We start from the raw sequence: 17107 nt of genomic DNA on the forward strand, positions 1-17107 counted from the left end.
TTATGCCGCAGCACAAACGGGGCCAGAATCACCAGGCACAGATGCGGACACCTCTTCCCTCGAGAAGAGTGCCAAACGAGAACGGAGCGTCCCAACAGGGAGACGCTCACAGTAAAAAACAGAAAGACACAGACAGCGCCCTCAAGCACTGTCAATGCGCGCTCCTCTCCCAGACAGAAAATGCCCAGAAATGTGTATATCAAGGTTCAAAACCTGGGACACGGATGAACACACTCTCTTGAACGTTTGTAAGGCATATTATAGAATCCCTTACCGGAGTCGATACAATCACGAACAGACAGAACAGTTCCGAAAGATGAAAAGATACTGACTGTTTCTCCAGGCACTCCTTATATACTTACGGGTCACGCCATATGACGTCATAGGCTGTAGCCGGCCAATAGCATTGGAGTTTTTTCATACTTGGCTTTCAGACATTGGCTCACGTGTGACGTTCCCCATAGCGTTTCAAACGCAGAGCAAGTTCCCTTTCGAAAGGGAACTACATGCTTTCAATCACAATTCATTATCAATTAGTAAAGGCGGGATAGGCGGAATCGCGCTGAATGACACGGACCAGAAGCACTCTCTCTCGCGTGCGCGCTCTCTCTTTCTTGTGCGCGATCCCAGTTCTCTTAGACAGCGCGTGATCAGTTCTCCTCGCGCCTGAATGGTCAAATGCACACATAGTTGTCAAAATGACCACCGTGTGGAGTATCTCACGTAAATACAGTCAGTTATGGCTTAAGTTGACGTAAACATTTGGGTGAAAACAGTATATGTGTTAGTATCCATGGATTCGGTCTTAAAGGGACCGTAGCCTATATTTGTCATTAATGTTATTAAACAACAAAAGATGTTAAATAAATGTATACATGATAAATAAACCTACTGTATCTGAAAGACAAGTTTATTTAATTTGTATCTCTATAGTATTTCTTGTATTGTTTGTAATTTGTTTGTAAATTTCTTTTTATATAACAACAATTATATATATTGGACACTGAAATTTTTGTTCTTTAAGTTTGTGACAAGCACATAAAAATTATTACTTTTTTCATTAGATTAATAATAAAGAAGCTGTCCTACATTCATTAGTCTCACTGTGTTGTGCTTGGAAAACTGCAACATCACCAAAAAAAAAAAAAAGAGAGAGAGAGAGAGAGAGAGACAGAGAGAGAGAGAGAGAAATTAATAAATGTATAGGCATCGGTATCGGTGAGTTCCAGAAAAAATAGTATCGGTACTCGTACTCGGTCCTTAAAAAATGGTATTGGTGCATCACTACCATTGTAGTACATAAAGCAATCATAAAATTGTCATAAAGAAAATATAGGGAAAAAATACTATAGATATTAGTGGTTATTGTGTATCTGATTTCTTAGCAAATTAAAAGCAAGAGATGAGATTTAAAAAAAAATATCTGTCAATTAGACAGAGGTCAGATAAAAACTGTTATTACACCTGACATTTCTTTCCCCCTCACTTCTGACATGATGGCTACGCCGCTGGAAAATATATTTTCTATATAATGTATTTCAATAATAAATGCATCACAATATAATATGTGATACATCACAGAACAAATGTGAAAGTAAAATGGGTAAACATAAAAAAATAAACTTATACAGCCATATTATCTTTGAAAGCACAGACTTTTTTTTAGGTCAATCCATCTCTCTTTTTTAGTGAAAGTGAAAGTGACACATGAAGGCAAAGTATGGTAATCCATACTCAGAATTCGTCCTCTGCATTTAACCCATTCAGTTAGTGCACACACATTAGGAGTATTGACTGAGTAGTGAACACACACACACACTCGGAGCAGTGGGCAGCCATTGTTGCTGTGGCGCTTGAGGAGCAATTGGTGGTTAGTGTGTAGTGTGTGTGTGTAGTCACAGTTTACTCTGAGTTTCATACTCAAGGTTGGCTGAACTTACTCCAGACCATGGTTTTGGAACCTGCATACCTCGATTAAGCAAGGTTTGGGTTAAACAACCCGGAGTTCAGAGTATATGTGTGTGACGGTAAGTTAACCTTGCTTTCTGGAATACCCACAGAGAAGCTTCAAAATGTGCTCAGGAGGATCCAGTCATTGTTTGAACACCTCTGGAATAGGATACAAACATGCACAGAGGTAGTTTTGACTTTTGCAAATGTGGTCAAAGTTGAAATAGGTTTAACTTTGGTCATTGTGTTACAGTGATTGATGAGCATGAAATGTAGCTTGATACTTTGCATTGATACTTGGCTACAAATACAAACACTGACACAAGTCATGTCTTTACAGACAGCAGACAATTAGATTAGTATTAGCTAGTAAAATATAAGTTAATTTAATTTGCTTATTCCTTTTTCATTTATTATGCTCATCAAATTACTCTGTGTATAGAAGTGTCTACAGTACAAAAGATGCATTTCCTCAATCTTGAGACACTCAAGGGACAATTTATTTTGCTTATAATTAGATTACAATACATATATTATACTCCTAAGGCCCTCATAAGGTGTAGATAGAAGACAATTAATTTTCTAATCTGTGACTTAAGACAAAACATTAAGAAAGGCTTACTTTCCAGCATTTAAGATGACAAGGACATTTTGACTGATTAAGGTAATATTTAACGATTGTAACCCTGCAAATAAAAAAACCCTCTTTAGAGCTAAGATTCATCAAGAAATGCCACCCAGGTCATTGCATTCTGCTATGTCTTTATGGAAGGCTTTTCTTTTGAATAAAACCCTCACAGTTCCACCTGTCTACATCACTGTGGAAGCTGTTCGCTGGATGTAAGGCAAATTATAGCGTTGCAAGTCAAGACTAACAGACTAACAATTTATTATTGTTTTAACGTCGAATGCTGAATTTAAAAATCACTTGGTTGCAATAGGCAGGCAATAATATAAAGTAACAAAAAAAAAAAAAAAAAAAAGAATAAATGAGTGGACAGCAGGCCAAATTAGTCACCAGGTGCTCCCGATGGCCAATCCAGGCCTGACAGAAATAGACTGCTTTTCTTTTTAGGACCTAATCTACAATGAGATAATTAATAAGTACAGCTAAAAATCTATATATTTTATGTCCATTTGTTACATTTATTTAATAATTTGTATTATAAGCAAAAAACAAGACTATGAATTCTAAGCTAAATGTTACAACAGACTTTAACAAACTGCATATACATCGTCATGAATACTGTATGTGACATTGTTATGCCCACTAAAAACAGTTTTCTTATGGTAAATATCCATCATCTAAACACTGAATGACTAGTATCCATAAATAAAAATAAGAAAATATTATTATTATTATTATTATTATTATTTTAGAAATCAAATACAAAACACATGTGCCAAGTTCAAAAAATGTACTCTCTTTCTATTGATGTTGGTTTCATATGGTTTTGAGAAAAATTTTCATAGCATCTTCAAGAGAAATGTAATGAAAATGAAAATGTAATGATTCTAAAAAATGACAGGTGGTATAACCATCAAGTAAAACATTTTTAGATAACGTTTTTTGTTTGTTTGTTTGTTTGTTTTTTGTAAGTATTTGCAGCACATATGTTGTCAAACATATGAAGACATGAAGATGTTTTCTTAATTTGCTGGTGTTTTTTTCTATTTGCATGTGTTTTCTTCAGTTGCAGCGCATTGAGCTCTCTCAGCCACTGTATATTTACATGTAGCATGTAGCATATTATGTATGAAATGTTAAGATTTACACACAAACACTGTGCTTTGTGAAACCTGAGCCATTGTGAGAGTTTGCAATAACATTTTCAAGAACAACCACTTTCCACCAAATCTATTAATGCATTGCAGAAGTGTTAGCTTCTGACATGAACCCTTCAATATAACATAAATTCTCTAAAATCAATACTAATTTATTTCTTGTTTCAATCAAAAACACGGCATGACAAAACTGAAGGAAGTCTTGATTAAACCTAATCTGTTGCTAGAAAGCTAGAAATACAGAAAAACAAGACAACAGTACACAAAATTCAAGGTTCAGAACTAACACTCTCCAAGCACCAGATGCAAGTAAAAGAAACAACTACATAATAGATCCATTAAATTGATGTGAGAGATGCAAATTCAAGACATGCAAATTGTCTACAAAGAAAATCTTCAGAGAAGGATTACCTTTTTCTTTTTCCAGAATTCCATGTGCTGAGACATGCAGTATGTGGATTATTCCTTCCAATAAACCACCAAAAAGGAAACATGAGCAACAAAATTACAATCTGTCTTAATGATTTTGTGACAGGTGGTGTTTGCTGATCTTTTTTTTTTTTAAACACAGCAGCATTACACAAAAATTGCTATAAACCAATGTCTCACACGTTAATCATGCATATTCAAAAATACAGGAAACATTTATGCTTATTTGCTGGCACAGTAAAACATACATGCCAAACTCTGAAATCTCTGGCTGGGTGAGAAACTGACAGCTGAGATTGCCTCTGTGTTTTTACCACCCACATAAATGCCCGTTTGGTGCTGATAACATAATTGCTCAACGCACACCACACCCACACACAAATACACACACACAATGCAGCACGGGGAAAAAGGAGTTATGCGATCATGTAGAGAGCCCGTAGAGAGATGAAATTTAACAGAGATTTCATCAAAAAACAATCCATTGCTTTTTTTGTAAACATTTCATTAGACATCAGAAGCAAGGTGCCTTTTTTCACCAATGGTGACAACACTGCATTTACTGTAAATACCCATCATTCCATGAGTTTGAACCAAACACTAAGTGTGGCTTGACCACCACAAACAAGGCAAGGCAAGTTTATTTATATAGCACATTTCATACACAATGGTAATTGAAAGTGCTTTACATGAAAAGGAAACTAATACGTAAGAATAAAAATGGAATGCTTAAGAAATAAAAATAACAATAAAAGCAGAGAATACCCCTATCTAGATGGAACAGTCAGAGAGTTTCAGAATGTTTGTCCCATATCTTTAGTATAATTTTCTATGTAATTTTTAATGTGCCTCTTTCTGTGCCTAAATAATCTGTTGGACGTATCCAACAGATCCCAGGAAGAGCTCTAGGACTGACCCTCCAGTCCGCACTCAGTTAATTTGGTCCTCAACCACGGGTTATCATATTTGTCAAGCTTGCTCTAAAAAATACAACACTAAAAGCTTAAATCAAACTTTTCAGCGTATACTATTGGTCTGAAATGACGCTATAAGTGGAATAAAATAACTGGCGTACCTGAGTTCCTCTTGGAGATGTATTTGAGATTGATGGAGGCCACTGAATTGATGAGAAGGAGCATAAATCCAGCAAGCTTCATCTTTCAGTCATGTGTAGCTACAAGAAACCAGAAAACATAAGAATAAACCCTGACTTCCTTTTAAAACTTTAACATATCTAGCATCACCAGCGTCCAAAAAGAGCACCTCCCATCCAAGAAAATGGACAAAGTGAATGAAACTTCTTTTGAAGTTAGTACTGGATGTTTTGGACTGCCAAATGTTTTCAGTTCAAAGTATTTGGAATTTTGAACATATTAAATTAGATTTTTTTCTAAGTATTCCAAATAATCAAGTCTGTAGTTACTGTTCATTTTAATGTAAAAAAAAAATGTAATTAACTTGACAAACTAAACATCATTAAAAAGGCCTCAAAAACTCAGGCTTCGATATTTTACCTCTGTTTTACTTTAAAATGTCATAGTAACAGTACATTTTTAATTATGAATTTTTAAATGGAAAAATTAAATTTTTAATTTTTAGTTATGAAAATGAAAAACATTGATAACTTTAGCATTAATTAAAGCTGCAAGCAGCGTCAAAATGGACCTTGCACCCGGGGCCACCGCCACACGTTGGCCTTAGGAAAACAGTGAACAGTGGGAAAAAAATAGCAAAGTCATTTTGATGTGTCACACTTCCTGCAGCCAGCAGGTGGTGCTTTGACTATAACTGAATATCGATATGTGGATGTCTTCAGATCAGGACTATTATCAAAAATGTGAAGTTTAGGGCAGATTGGACATTGTATGCCTGAGTTACAACAACTTCCTGTTTCATGGCGTTAATCGAATACATTAGCACTTAGCCAAGTGATGCATGATTTAAGGTGTTTCTAGCATATTTGGTACTTCGTGGCATATTTTAATATGTTTCTGGGAGTGAAATACAGTGTGAAGCATGCCATTTCCTGTTGCCAGGAGGTGGCACTATGACTAATTGAATATTGGCATGTAGATGTCTTCAGGCCAGGACTCCTATCAAACATGTAAAGTTTGTGGCAGATTGGACATTGTTTGTCTGAGTTACAACAACATACTGTTTCATGGCATTAATCGCATACATTAGCACTTGGCCAAGCGTTGCATGATTTAATGTGTTTCTAGCATATTTGGTACTTTGTGGCATATTTAAATGTGTTTCTGGGAGTGAATTACAGTATAAAACATGCCATTTCCTGTTGCCAGCTGGTGGCGATATTACTGTAACTGAACATTGGCATGTCGATGTCCATGTTCAGCCCAACTTACAACAGCTTCCTGTTTAATGGCGAAATATCAAGATTTTAACAAGAAGGCCTTAAGATTAGACTGACCAAATATGATGTTGATCTGATTAAATCTCTAGGAGGAGTTAAAGTTAAAGTAAAACGTCTGGGAATGGCAAAAACTGCAACAATTTTGCAGAGAAAATTCAAAATATCTGACTTCAGCTGTCCGCGTTCGTGCACCGTCAGCATGACGTAATTTTCATTTCGGCTGGAGGTCGGCCGCACACCCTGTCCGCATGCAGCCCAAATTTCGAGACCGCGCGGATGGTGCGCGTGCAACAGCGTGTGCGCAAGCAGGACAGAAGAGTCCACTAGGTGGCAATACGCACAGAACTGAGCACAGTGTGAAGTCGTCGAAGAAGAGTGTGTAAAGAGCGATTCAAAAACAAGAGTAAACTCAGAAGCATGCCTTCTCCATCATTTTTGATTCCTGTTCTCTTGGTGTATCTTCTGAACTATGTTGCAAAGGTGGATGCACTATTTTTCTTCTCCGATCCTGCCCAGCGAATGTCCCGTTGATGACACGATGTCTGGTAAAGAGTATAGAAAAAATTGTACTGCGCATGTGTCGAACTCGGTCATCCACACGCATCCGTAGTTTAGTGTATACCCGGGGCTTAAGTCGTCGACGCCTTTACTTGCTTTTTTTCTTAACAGTGCAAAAGAGACTCGAAATACTCCGGCAGTTTTGGACATACAAATAAGAGTTATATATTACTAAAAACTGTGTAATGTCTTCTTTTATTTGTGTACACTCACAGTAAAAACAAAATGTTGTGTTTTTTGCAAAATAAAGGAAACTAACATGATGCACAACCTGCCATCTCTATCTGAATGAAGTCCATTCTGATAGTCCTGAGAAAATGAACTGTAACTTCCAGAATACTAATCACACAAACATTAGACATATGTCCAAAGAAACATTGAAATGTCAGGTTTTAAATCATGTAAGTCAAATCGCCTCTGAACTTTGCCAATACTAATCTTATATACAGGCATTTGACTAAAAATACATTCAGCCGTCGCTCCCAAAATGAATTCAACGAGTCATCTTGTTAATGTTATAAATGAATTATGTCTCCGTTTGTCATTACCGATCTGCTGGTAATTTGTCATCATTATTGTCTTGACTTCATGCTGACCGAGTTTGGTGGTGATCGGATTGGTGGTAATCGGATTAAATATCAAATTCCAGAGCATGCATTTTTCAAACAACACATAATAACTGACTTCCTGTTGAGCTGGCGTGTAACTTAAAGCACGAAAATTGCCCCATGAGGTCTATATGTGTACCGAGTTTCATACTAATGCGTGCAAGCATGTTTGATATATGGACCAAGTTATCGGAGCCCATTCAAAGGGGCGCTGTTGAGCCCCTGTGCCACGCCCGGGTTCCAGCTACTGCCCGGCCCTAATTGCCGCGGATTCCGATGTGTGTGCAAAGTTTCAAGAGTTTTCGAGCATGGTAAGGGCCCCAAAAGTGCCCGAATAGTCAGAAAAAAAAAAAATAATAATCCTTAGGGGAACAATAAGGCCTTCACCTTCGGCTTGGGCCCTAAATATAGCTGCAAGCAGCGATGACGGGCCCAAGCCTGGTGGCACCGCCACCCCAGTGGTAAAACGGTAAAACGGTAAAAACGGTAAAAACATAAAAGGTCTAGGTCAAATTCACACCATATTTACTGCAGCAGCTGGTGCCCATATGATCAAAACCACAACAGCCAAACCCATGAGATCATTTAAATGTAGATGAATTTCATGTCATAGAATGTCATAAGTCAATTTCAAATAAGTGCAGAATAATCTGCCATGTTTGCATTTTTCTCAGACAACCACTATAAAAATTCCAGAGCAAACTACCTACTGTTATTTGCGCAAACTTAACAGTACTCCGAGAAATCTAATAAAGTGATGTGAATGTCTGTGATTGCTGATGTTGTATTACCCTAACACTTCTCCATGTGTTTTTTGACCTCCCTGAGCTGTTGTTTGTGCAATAATCTTATGCACCAAAATCATGCTTTCATTTAATTTCAGTATGGGTAGTATTTGATGTAAAAATAAAAATAATATAAAATTAATAAATAGAGCCAAATCACAGAACTTGCAAAGATGATTTTAATATCTGTCTTGGGTAAAAGTAAGGTATGTGTCTAGATTTTTCTGCTCACTTATACAAGTTTGTTATAAACAGCCACTTTTACAAAACCATGTGAAATTTATGTAAATATGGGTTTTGAATAAATTAGAATTATATAAATAACTAATTTAAAGACATGCGTCATATGTGATGCTCGCAAACACAGCACTTGATCTTCTGTAATGCCCATATCTACACAACACACTTTTCTTTTGTCAAAAAAAAAAAAAAAAAAAAAAAAAGGTAGTCTTGTCTGAATCAATACATGAAATCACAGTTGACTGGTAATTAGGGCAGAGCACCGATGGTGTGAGGACCCTATTGGAATTGCTCCGTTTATTAGGGCCCGAGCACCAAAGTGTGAGGACCCTATTGGATTTCCTCTGTTTATTATTAGGGCCCGAGCACCGATGGTGTGAGGACCCTATTGGAATTGCTCCGTTTATTATTATTCTTCTCCAAAGTGAATCGCATTTTTGAGGGCCTGAACGTGCTCGAAAACTCATGAAACTTTGCACATGCATCAGAAGTGGTGAAAATTTACGTCTGTTATGGGTTTCAGAATTGGGCGGGGCAAAATGGCTCGATAGCGCCACCTAATGAAGTGCCCCTCGCGCTACATTTCACGTAGATTTTGAAATTCGGTACACACGTTTAACAGCCCAATACCTACAAAAAAGTCTCTTGGAGCAAAATCTAAATCTGAACAGGAAGTCAGATATTTTGAATTAACTTGCCAATTTTTGCCATTTCCAGACGTTGTACTTTAATGAACTCCTCCTAGAGCTTTAATCAGATCAATGTCATATTTGGTCAGTCTAATCTAAAGGCCTTTGCGACGTTAAATTGCGAAGATCTAGATTTTTCACTGAAGGGCGTGTCCGTGGTGGCCTGACACGATGTTTCGCCATGAAACAGGAAGTTCTTGTAACTCGGGTATACAATGTCGGATCTGCCCCAAACTTCACATGTTTTATTAGAGTAGTGACCTGAAGACATCTTCATGACAATATACAGTTACAGTCATAGCGCCACCCGTGGGTAACAGGAAATGACATGTTTTACACTGTGATTAACTCCTCATAGAGATTTAACCAGATCAACATTATATGTTGTCAGTCTAATCTTAAGACCTTACTGATGATAAATATCAAAGATCTTGAATTTTCGTTGGAGGGCGTGTCCGTGGCAGCCTGACAAAGTCTGATGTTTCGCCATGAAAGAGGAAGCTGTTGTATCTCAGGCATACTATGTCTGATGTGCCTCAAACTTCACATGTGTGATGAGAGTCCTGGCCTAAAGACATCTATATGACAATATTCAGTTAGTCGTAGCACCACCTGCTGGCAACAGGAAATGGCATGCTTTACACTGTAATTCACTCCCAGAAACACATTTCAATATGCCACGAAGTACCAAACATGCTACAAACACGTTAAATCATGCAGCACTTGGCTAAGTGCTAATGTATACGATTATCGCCACGAAACAGGAAGTTGTTGTAACTCAGGCATACAATGTCCGATCTGCTCCAAACGTAACACGTTTGATAATATTTCTGGCCTGAACACATCTATGTCGCAATATTCAGTTATGGTCAAAGCGCCACCTGTTGGCAGTAGGAAGTGTGGCACTTTTAAATAATTTTACCGTAATTCTCCTGTATTTACTCGCTTACATGCATGTCGCCCACTTTTCACTGTTTTCCTAAGGCCAATGGGTGGTGGTGAGCCCAGGTGCGAGGGCCCTTTCATCGCTGCTTGCAGCTTTAATAAGAATTGTAACTCAAGTGTCATTTAGAAAAGTAGTCCTGTCCAAATAGTGATATAGTGTCATAGTTCAATTTCAAATGAGTGTGAAGTTATCATTTGCAGTGTGTTTTTATATTTTAATTAACCTAATTATCAATCTAATAATATAATACTATGTTGTCAATGGCCTACAAATAAACTGGCTTGATTAGCTGCTTTAGGTGTGTTTGATTAGTGTTTGATATATAAATTAATTGTGTATAGTGTTTCTTTATAGAAAATATGAGTCATTCCGTTTCCTTTTTTTAACATTACTTTAATCTATCACCATGGCAACACCATTCGAGACATCCAATATCTGTTCGCAATTTAACATCTTCAATGTCTTAGCACCATGGTAAAAAATGTATGGTCTGAATCGAATAAACCCCCTAGACGTAGTAGTTCAGAGCTTGTTTATTCAAAAAATCCACATTCAAACCAAAATATCTGACTTCCTTTTGGTCGGAGCTAATGACTGTAAATTAAAAAGTTGTCCGGCTTAATGAGAACAATATGTGTACCAAGTTTGGTGACTGTAGTTAAAAAAATGTCATAAATGTCTATGTCAAATTCAGACCTCATTTACTGCAGCAGCTGGTTCCTATATGATCACAAATCACAACAGCCACATCCATGAGATCGTTTAAATTTAGATGAATTTCACGTCATAGAATATCATAGGTCAGTTTCAAATGAGTGCAGAATATCATCCTAATCTTCCATGTCCGTGTTTCTCTCAGACAACCTCTATAAAATTCCAGAGCAAATTACATACTGTTATTTGCGCAAATTCAACAGTACTCTGAGAAATGTAATCCAGTCTTAATGCGAATGTCTGTGATTGTTGATGTTGTATTATCTTAACACTTTCTTTCATGTGTTTTGACCTCCCTGAGCTATTGTTTGTGCACCAATCCTTTGCACCAAAAGCATGCTTTTATTTAATTTCAATATGTGTGGTACAAAAAATACAATTATAAAATTAATAAATAGAGCCTGCGAAACCTGCAAAGATGATTTTAATATCAGTCTCAGGTAATAGTAAGGTACATGTCTAGATTTTTCTGCTCACTTATGCAAGTTTATTTTAAACAGACACTTTCATAATCACATGAAATTTACTTAAAGAGGGTTTTTAAAAAAAAAAAAAAAAATTTGAATTATATCAATAAATAATTCATTTAAAAATAATTTAAATTGTAAAAACAATAATTGTAACTCAAACAACATTTAGAAAACTAGTCCTGTCCTAATAGTGATATAGTATCATGGCTTAATTTCAAATGCGTGTGAAGTTATCATTTGCAGTTCAAAATTTTTATAAGTTCATCAATAAATGGGTAATTAGTGAAAGGGTTAAAGACCACTAATTAAGATTGTAATACACACATACACATACACACACACACAGAGAGACTGAGTGAGAGGGGAGGGTAGGGCGGAGGAGGAAGGAGGGGGTAGGGGGTTTGGACAGAGAGAGAGTCTATGTCTGTGTGTGTGTGTGTGTGTGTGTGTGTGTGTGTGTGTTTGTGTGTGTGTGTGTGTGTGTGTGTGTGTGTGTGTGTGTGTGTGTGTGTGAAAAATCCACATTCAAACCAAAATATCTGACTTCCTGTTGGTCAGAACTAATGACTGTAAATTAAAAAGTTGTCCGGCTTAATGAAAACAATAAGTGTACTGAGTTAGGTGACTGTAGGTTAAACTAACCCCCCCACTTTTGTCAAAAGGTGGCGCTGTAGAGCCCCTGCTCCCCGCCCGTTTCTAAGGCTTTGCCCATGTCTACTAGATGACAATATTGATGTGTGTGTCAAGTTTCATGCAATTTAAAGCATGTTAAGAGGCTCAAAAATGCCCAAGAATATTATTAAAGTTTGATGGGTTGCCATCGCAACAATATTTAAGATATCACAAATACATTAACAGGTCTACATCTGCCATGTTTTGACATTATTGTGATGAAGTTTGAAGCAAATCGGGTAAAAATAAGAAAGTGATCTCAAAGCATTTTAAAAGTGATATACTTCCTGCTGCCAGTTGGTGGCGCTATAACTTTGACTCACAATAGTCACATCCATGTGATCGGACTCCTACAACCAACACACTGGTGAAGTTTCATAAAAATCAATCAATGTATGCAGAAGTTATAACACACTTCCTGATTCCCTTTTCTCGCCATAAATTTGTTGCCTTGCCACGGCCAAACAGTTCAAGATATCAAAAATCCACTGGCAATTTTTCATCATCACTGTCTTGACTTCATGCCGACCGAGTTTGGTGGTGATCGGATTAATCACCTAGGAGGAGTATATCAAATTCCAGAGCATGCGTTTTTCAAACAACCTATAATAACTGACTTCCTGTTGAGCTGGCGTATAACTTAGAGCACGAAAGTTGTTAGGCCCGATGAGGTCTAAAAGTGTACCGAGTTTTATACTTATGTGTGCAAGCGTGTTTGATATATGGACCAAGTTTTCGGACCCTATTCAAAAGGGCGCTGTCGAGCCCTCCTGCCACGCCCATGTACCAGCTTCTGCCCGGCCCTGATGGCCGAGGATTCTGACCCGTGTGCAAATTTTAAAGAGTTTTTGAGCACATTAAGGGCCCCAAAAACCCCAAAAACATAGAAAAAAAATAAAATAATAAATATAGCTGCAAGCAGCGATGGCGGGCCCAAGCCCGGTGGCTTGAGAGCAACTGTGCACAGCGGGCAATAGGCATTTAAAGCGGTTAAACATCAAATAACTATGTCAAATTCACTCTACATTTACTGCACTATAAGGTGGCGCTATAGAGCCCCTCCTCCACGCCCATTTCTAAGGCTTTGCCCATGCCTACTGGATAACAATCCTGATGTGTGCGTGGAGTTTCATACAATTTGAAGCATGCTAAGAGTCTCAAAAACATCCAAAAGGAATATTAAAGTTTGATGCGTTGCCATGGCAACAGTGTTTGAGATATCACGATTCTATTCAAAGGTCTACATCTGTAATGTTTTGACATTATTGTGATGAAGTTTAAAGCAAATCGGGTAAAAATAAGAGGGTGATCTCAAAGCATGTTGAAAGTGGCACACTTCCTGCTGCCAGTAGGTGGCGCTATAACTTTGACTCACAATAGTCACATCCACGTGATCTGCCTTGTACAATGAACACACAGCTGAAGTTTCATCAAAATCAATTAATGTATGCAGATGTTATATCACTTCCTGTTTCCCTTTTCTCGGCATAAATTCGTTGCCTCGCCACGGCCAAACCATTCGAGATATCAAAAATCTGCTGGCAATTTAGCATCATCAATGTCTTGACTTCATGCTGACCGAGTTTGGTGGTGATCGGATTAATCGCGTAGGAGAATATCAAATTCCAAAGCATGCGTTTTTCAAACAACCCGTAATAGCCGACTTCCTGTTGAGCCAGCGTATAACTTAGAGCACGAAAGTTGTTAGGCCCGATGAGGTCTATATGTGTACCGAGTTTCATACTAATGTGTGTAAGCGTGTTTGATATATGGACCAAGATTTCAGACTCCGTTCAAGGGGGGCGCTGTCGAGCCCCTCGCCACGCCCAGGTACCAGCCTCTGCAACGTCCTAATGGCCGCAGGTTCCAATGTGTGTGCCAATTTTCAAGAGTTTTTGAGCATGTTAAGGACCTCAAAAAGCCCCGAATGACAGAAAAAAAATAAAATAAAATAATAATAATAATAACAATCCTTAGTGGATCAAGAGGGCCCTGCGCCACCAGTGGCGGATAAATAGAGGAGAAATATGGCAAAGTCATTTTGACGCACCACACTTCCTGCTGCCAGCATAACTGAATATTGCCATGTAGATGTCTTCAGGCCAGGATTATTATCAAACATGTGAAGTTTGGGACAGATCGGACATTGTATGCCTGAGTTACAACAACTTTCTGTTTTGTGGTGTTAATCGCATACGATATAATGTGTTTCTAGCATGTTTGGTACTTCATGGCATTTACAAATGTGTTTCTGGGAGTGAATTATAGTGCAAAGCATGCCATTTCCTGTTACCAGCAGGTGGTGCTAAGACTAACTGAATATTGGCATATAGATGTCTTTAGGCCAAGACTTTTATCACACATGTGAAGTTTGGGGCAGATCGGACACTGTATGCCTGAGTTACAACAGCTTACTCTTTCATGCCGAAACATCAGATTTTGTCAGGCCACCACAGACAGCGAAAACTCAAGATCTTCGCAAGTTAACATCGCTAAGGCCTTAAGATTAGACAGACCAAATATGGATGTTGATCTGGTTAAATCTCTACGAGGTGTTAATCACACTGTAAAACATCATTTTCTGTTGCCCGCAGGTGGCGCTATGACTGTAACTGAATATTGACATGTAGATGTCTTTTGTTACCCACAGGTGGCGCTATGACTGTAACTGAATATTGCCATGTAGATGTCTTCAGGTCAAGACTCTAATAAAACAGGTGGCGCTATGACTGTAACTGAATATTGCCATGTAGATGTCTTCAGGTCAAGACTCTAATAAAACATGTGAAGTTTCGGATAGATCGGACATTGTATGCCCGAGTTACAACAACTTCCTGTTTCATGGCGAAACATCGAACTTTGTCGATGTTTAAATTTTGCAAAGTTAATTCAAAATATCTGACTTCCTGTTGGTTTCCAGATTTTGTTGACTTTTTTGTAGGTATTGGACTGATAGATGTGTGTACCGAATTTCATACTTGTACGTGAAATGTAGCGTCAGGGCCATTTTGCCCCACCTATTTCTGAAACCCATATCAGACGTAAATTTTCACCACTTCTGACACATCTGGAAAGTTTCATGAGTTTTCGAGCATGTTTAGGCCTTCAAAATGTGATTCCGCTTTCATGGCGAAACATCAGACTTTGTCAGTCCGCCACGGACACACCCTTCAACGAAAACTCAAGATCTTTGCAATTTAACATCGCAAAGGTCTTAAGATTAGACTGACCATATATGATGTGCTTCTGGTTAAATCTCTATGAGGAATTAATCACAGTGTAAAACATGTCATTTGTTACCCACAGGTGGCGCTATGACTGTAACTGAATATTGCCATGTAGATGTCTTCAGGTCAAGACTCTAATAAAACATGTGAAGTTTCGGACAGATCGGACATTGTATGCCCGAGTTACAACAACTTCCTGTTTCATGGCGAAACATCGAACTTTGTCTTCAGGCCAGGACTCTAATAAAACATGTGAAGTTTGGGGCAGATCAGACATTGCATGCCCAAGTTACAACAACTTCCTGTTTCATAGTGAAACATCGAATTTTCTCAGGCCGCCACGGACACGCCCTTTAGTGAAAACTCTAGATCTTCACAATTTAACATCGCGAAGGCCTTTAGATTAGACTGACCAAATATGACCTTGCTCTGATTAAAGCTCTAGGAGGAGTTCGTTAAAGTACAACGTCTGGAAATGGCAAAAAATGCACAAATTTTGCAAAGTTAATTCAAAATATCTGACTTCCTGTTGGTTTCCAGATTTTGTTGACTTTTTTGTAGGTATTGGACTGATAGATGTGTGTACCGAATTTCATACTTGTACGTGAAATGTAGCGTCAGGGCCATTTTGCCCCACCTATTTCTGAAACCCATATCAGACATAAATTTTCACCACTTCTGACGCATCTGGAAAGTTTCATGAGTTTTCGAGCATGTTTAGGCCTTCAAAATGTGATTCCGCTTTCATGGCGAAACATCAGACTTTGTCAGTCCGCCACGGACACACCCTTCAACGAAAACTCAAGATCTTTGCAATTTAACATCGCAAAGGTCTTAAGATTAGACTGACCATATATGATGTGCTTCTGGTTAAATCTCTATGAGGAATTAATCACAGTGTAAAACATGTCATTTGTTACCCACAGGTGGCGCTATGACTGTAACTGAATATTGCCATGTAGATGTCTTCAGGTCAAGACTCTAATAAAACATGTGAAGTTTCGGACAGATCGGACATTGTATGCCCGAGTTACAACAACTTCCTGTTTCATGGCGAAACATCGAACTTTTCCAGGCCGCCACGGACACGCCCTTCAGCAAAAACTCAAGAGCCTCGCAATTTTAAAAATAGGTATTTGCTGCCCTCTAGTGCTTATTCTATATATGACATTTGAATATTATTTTAATTATTTTAACCAAAGAGCAGTTATCTGCCTAATTTTAACTTACACATACTTATTGAAATGAAAAATTGAATTAAAATGTGCTTATTTATAATATTTGTATTATTTTATATTGAAATAAGGGATGTATAATTCCGTGGTTAGTAAATATAAGTCTTTTCCTGTTTCCCTTTTTTGTTCTTAATTTAAACCGTTGCCATGGCAAAACCATTCAAGATATCCAATAATTGTTTGCATTTTAGCATCTTCAGTGTCTTGTCATCATGTTCAGAAAGTTTGGTGGCGACTGCATGAATCCCCTAAGAGGAGTAGTTAAAATTTCAGACCTTGTTTATTCAAAAATTCCACATTCAAACTAAAATAGCTGACTTCCTGTTGGTCGGAGCTAATGATTGTAAATTAATCAGTTCCTGTGCCTTCGCTGTAGTGCAGACTCAAGGTTGTCTCCTCAGCTTCCCTATTTGTACCCACCTGGC

General features: G+C 37.9%; 1 protein-coding gene across 2 annotated transcripts in view; it reads right to left on the minus strand.

Moving 5' to 3' along the window:
- il1rapl2 (interleukin 1 receptor accessory protein-like 2) overlaps positions 1–17107 on the minus strand; it is a 685297-nt gene that overhangs the window by 602122 nt on the left and 66068 nt on the right. For both annotated transcript variants that reach the window (XM_051860353.1, XM_051860352.1), the window contains exon 2: positions 5240–5338. In XM_051860353.1, coding sequence (XP_051716313.1) covers positions 5240–5321 — 82 coding nt within the window. In that variant the 5' untranslated portion in view covers positions 5322–5338. The remainder of the gene's footprint in view (positions 1–5239; positions 5339–17107) is intronic.

Source organism: Ctenopharyngodon idella, chromosome 14, assembly GCF_019924925.1.
Source record: "Ctenopharyngodon idella isolate HZGC_01 chromosome 14, HZGC01, whole genome shotgun sequence".
Lineage (NCBI taxonomy): Eukaryota > Metazoa > Chordata > Actinopteri > Cypriniformes > Xenocyprididae > Ctenopharyngodon > Ctenopharyngodon idella.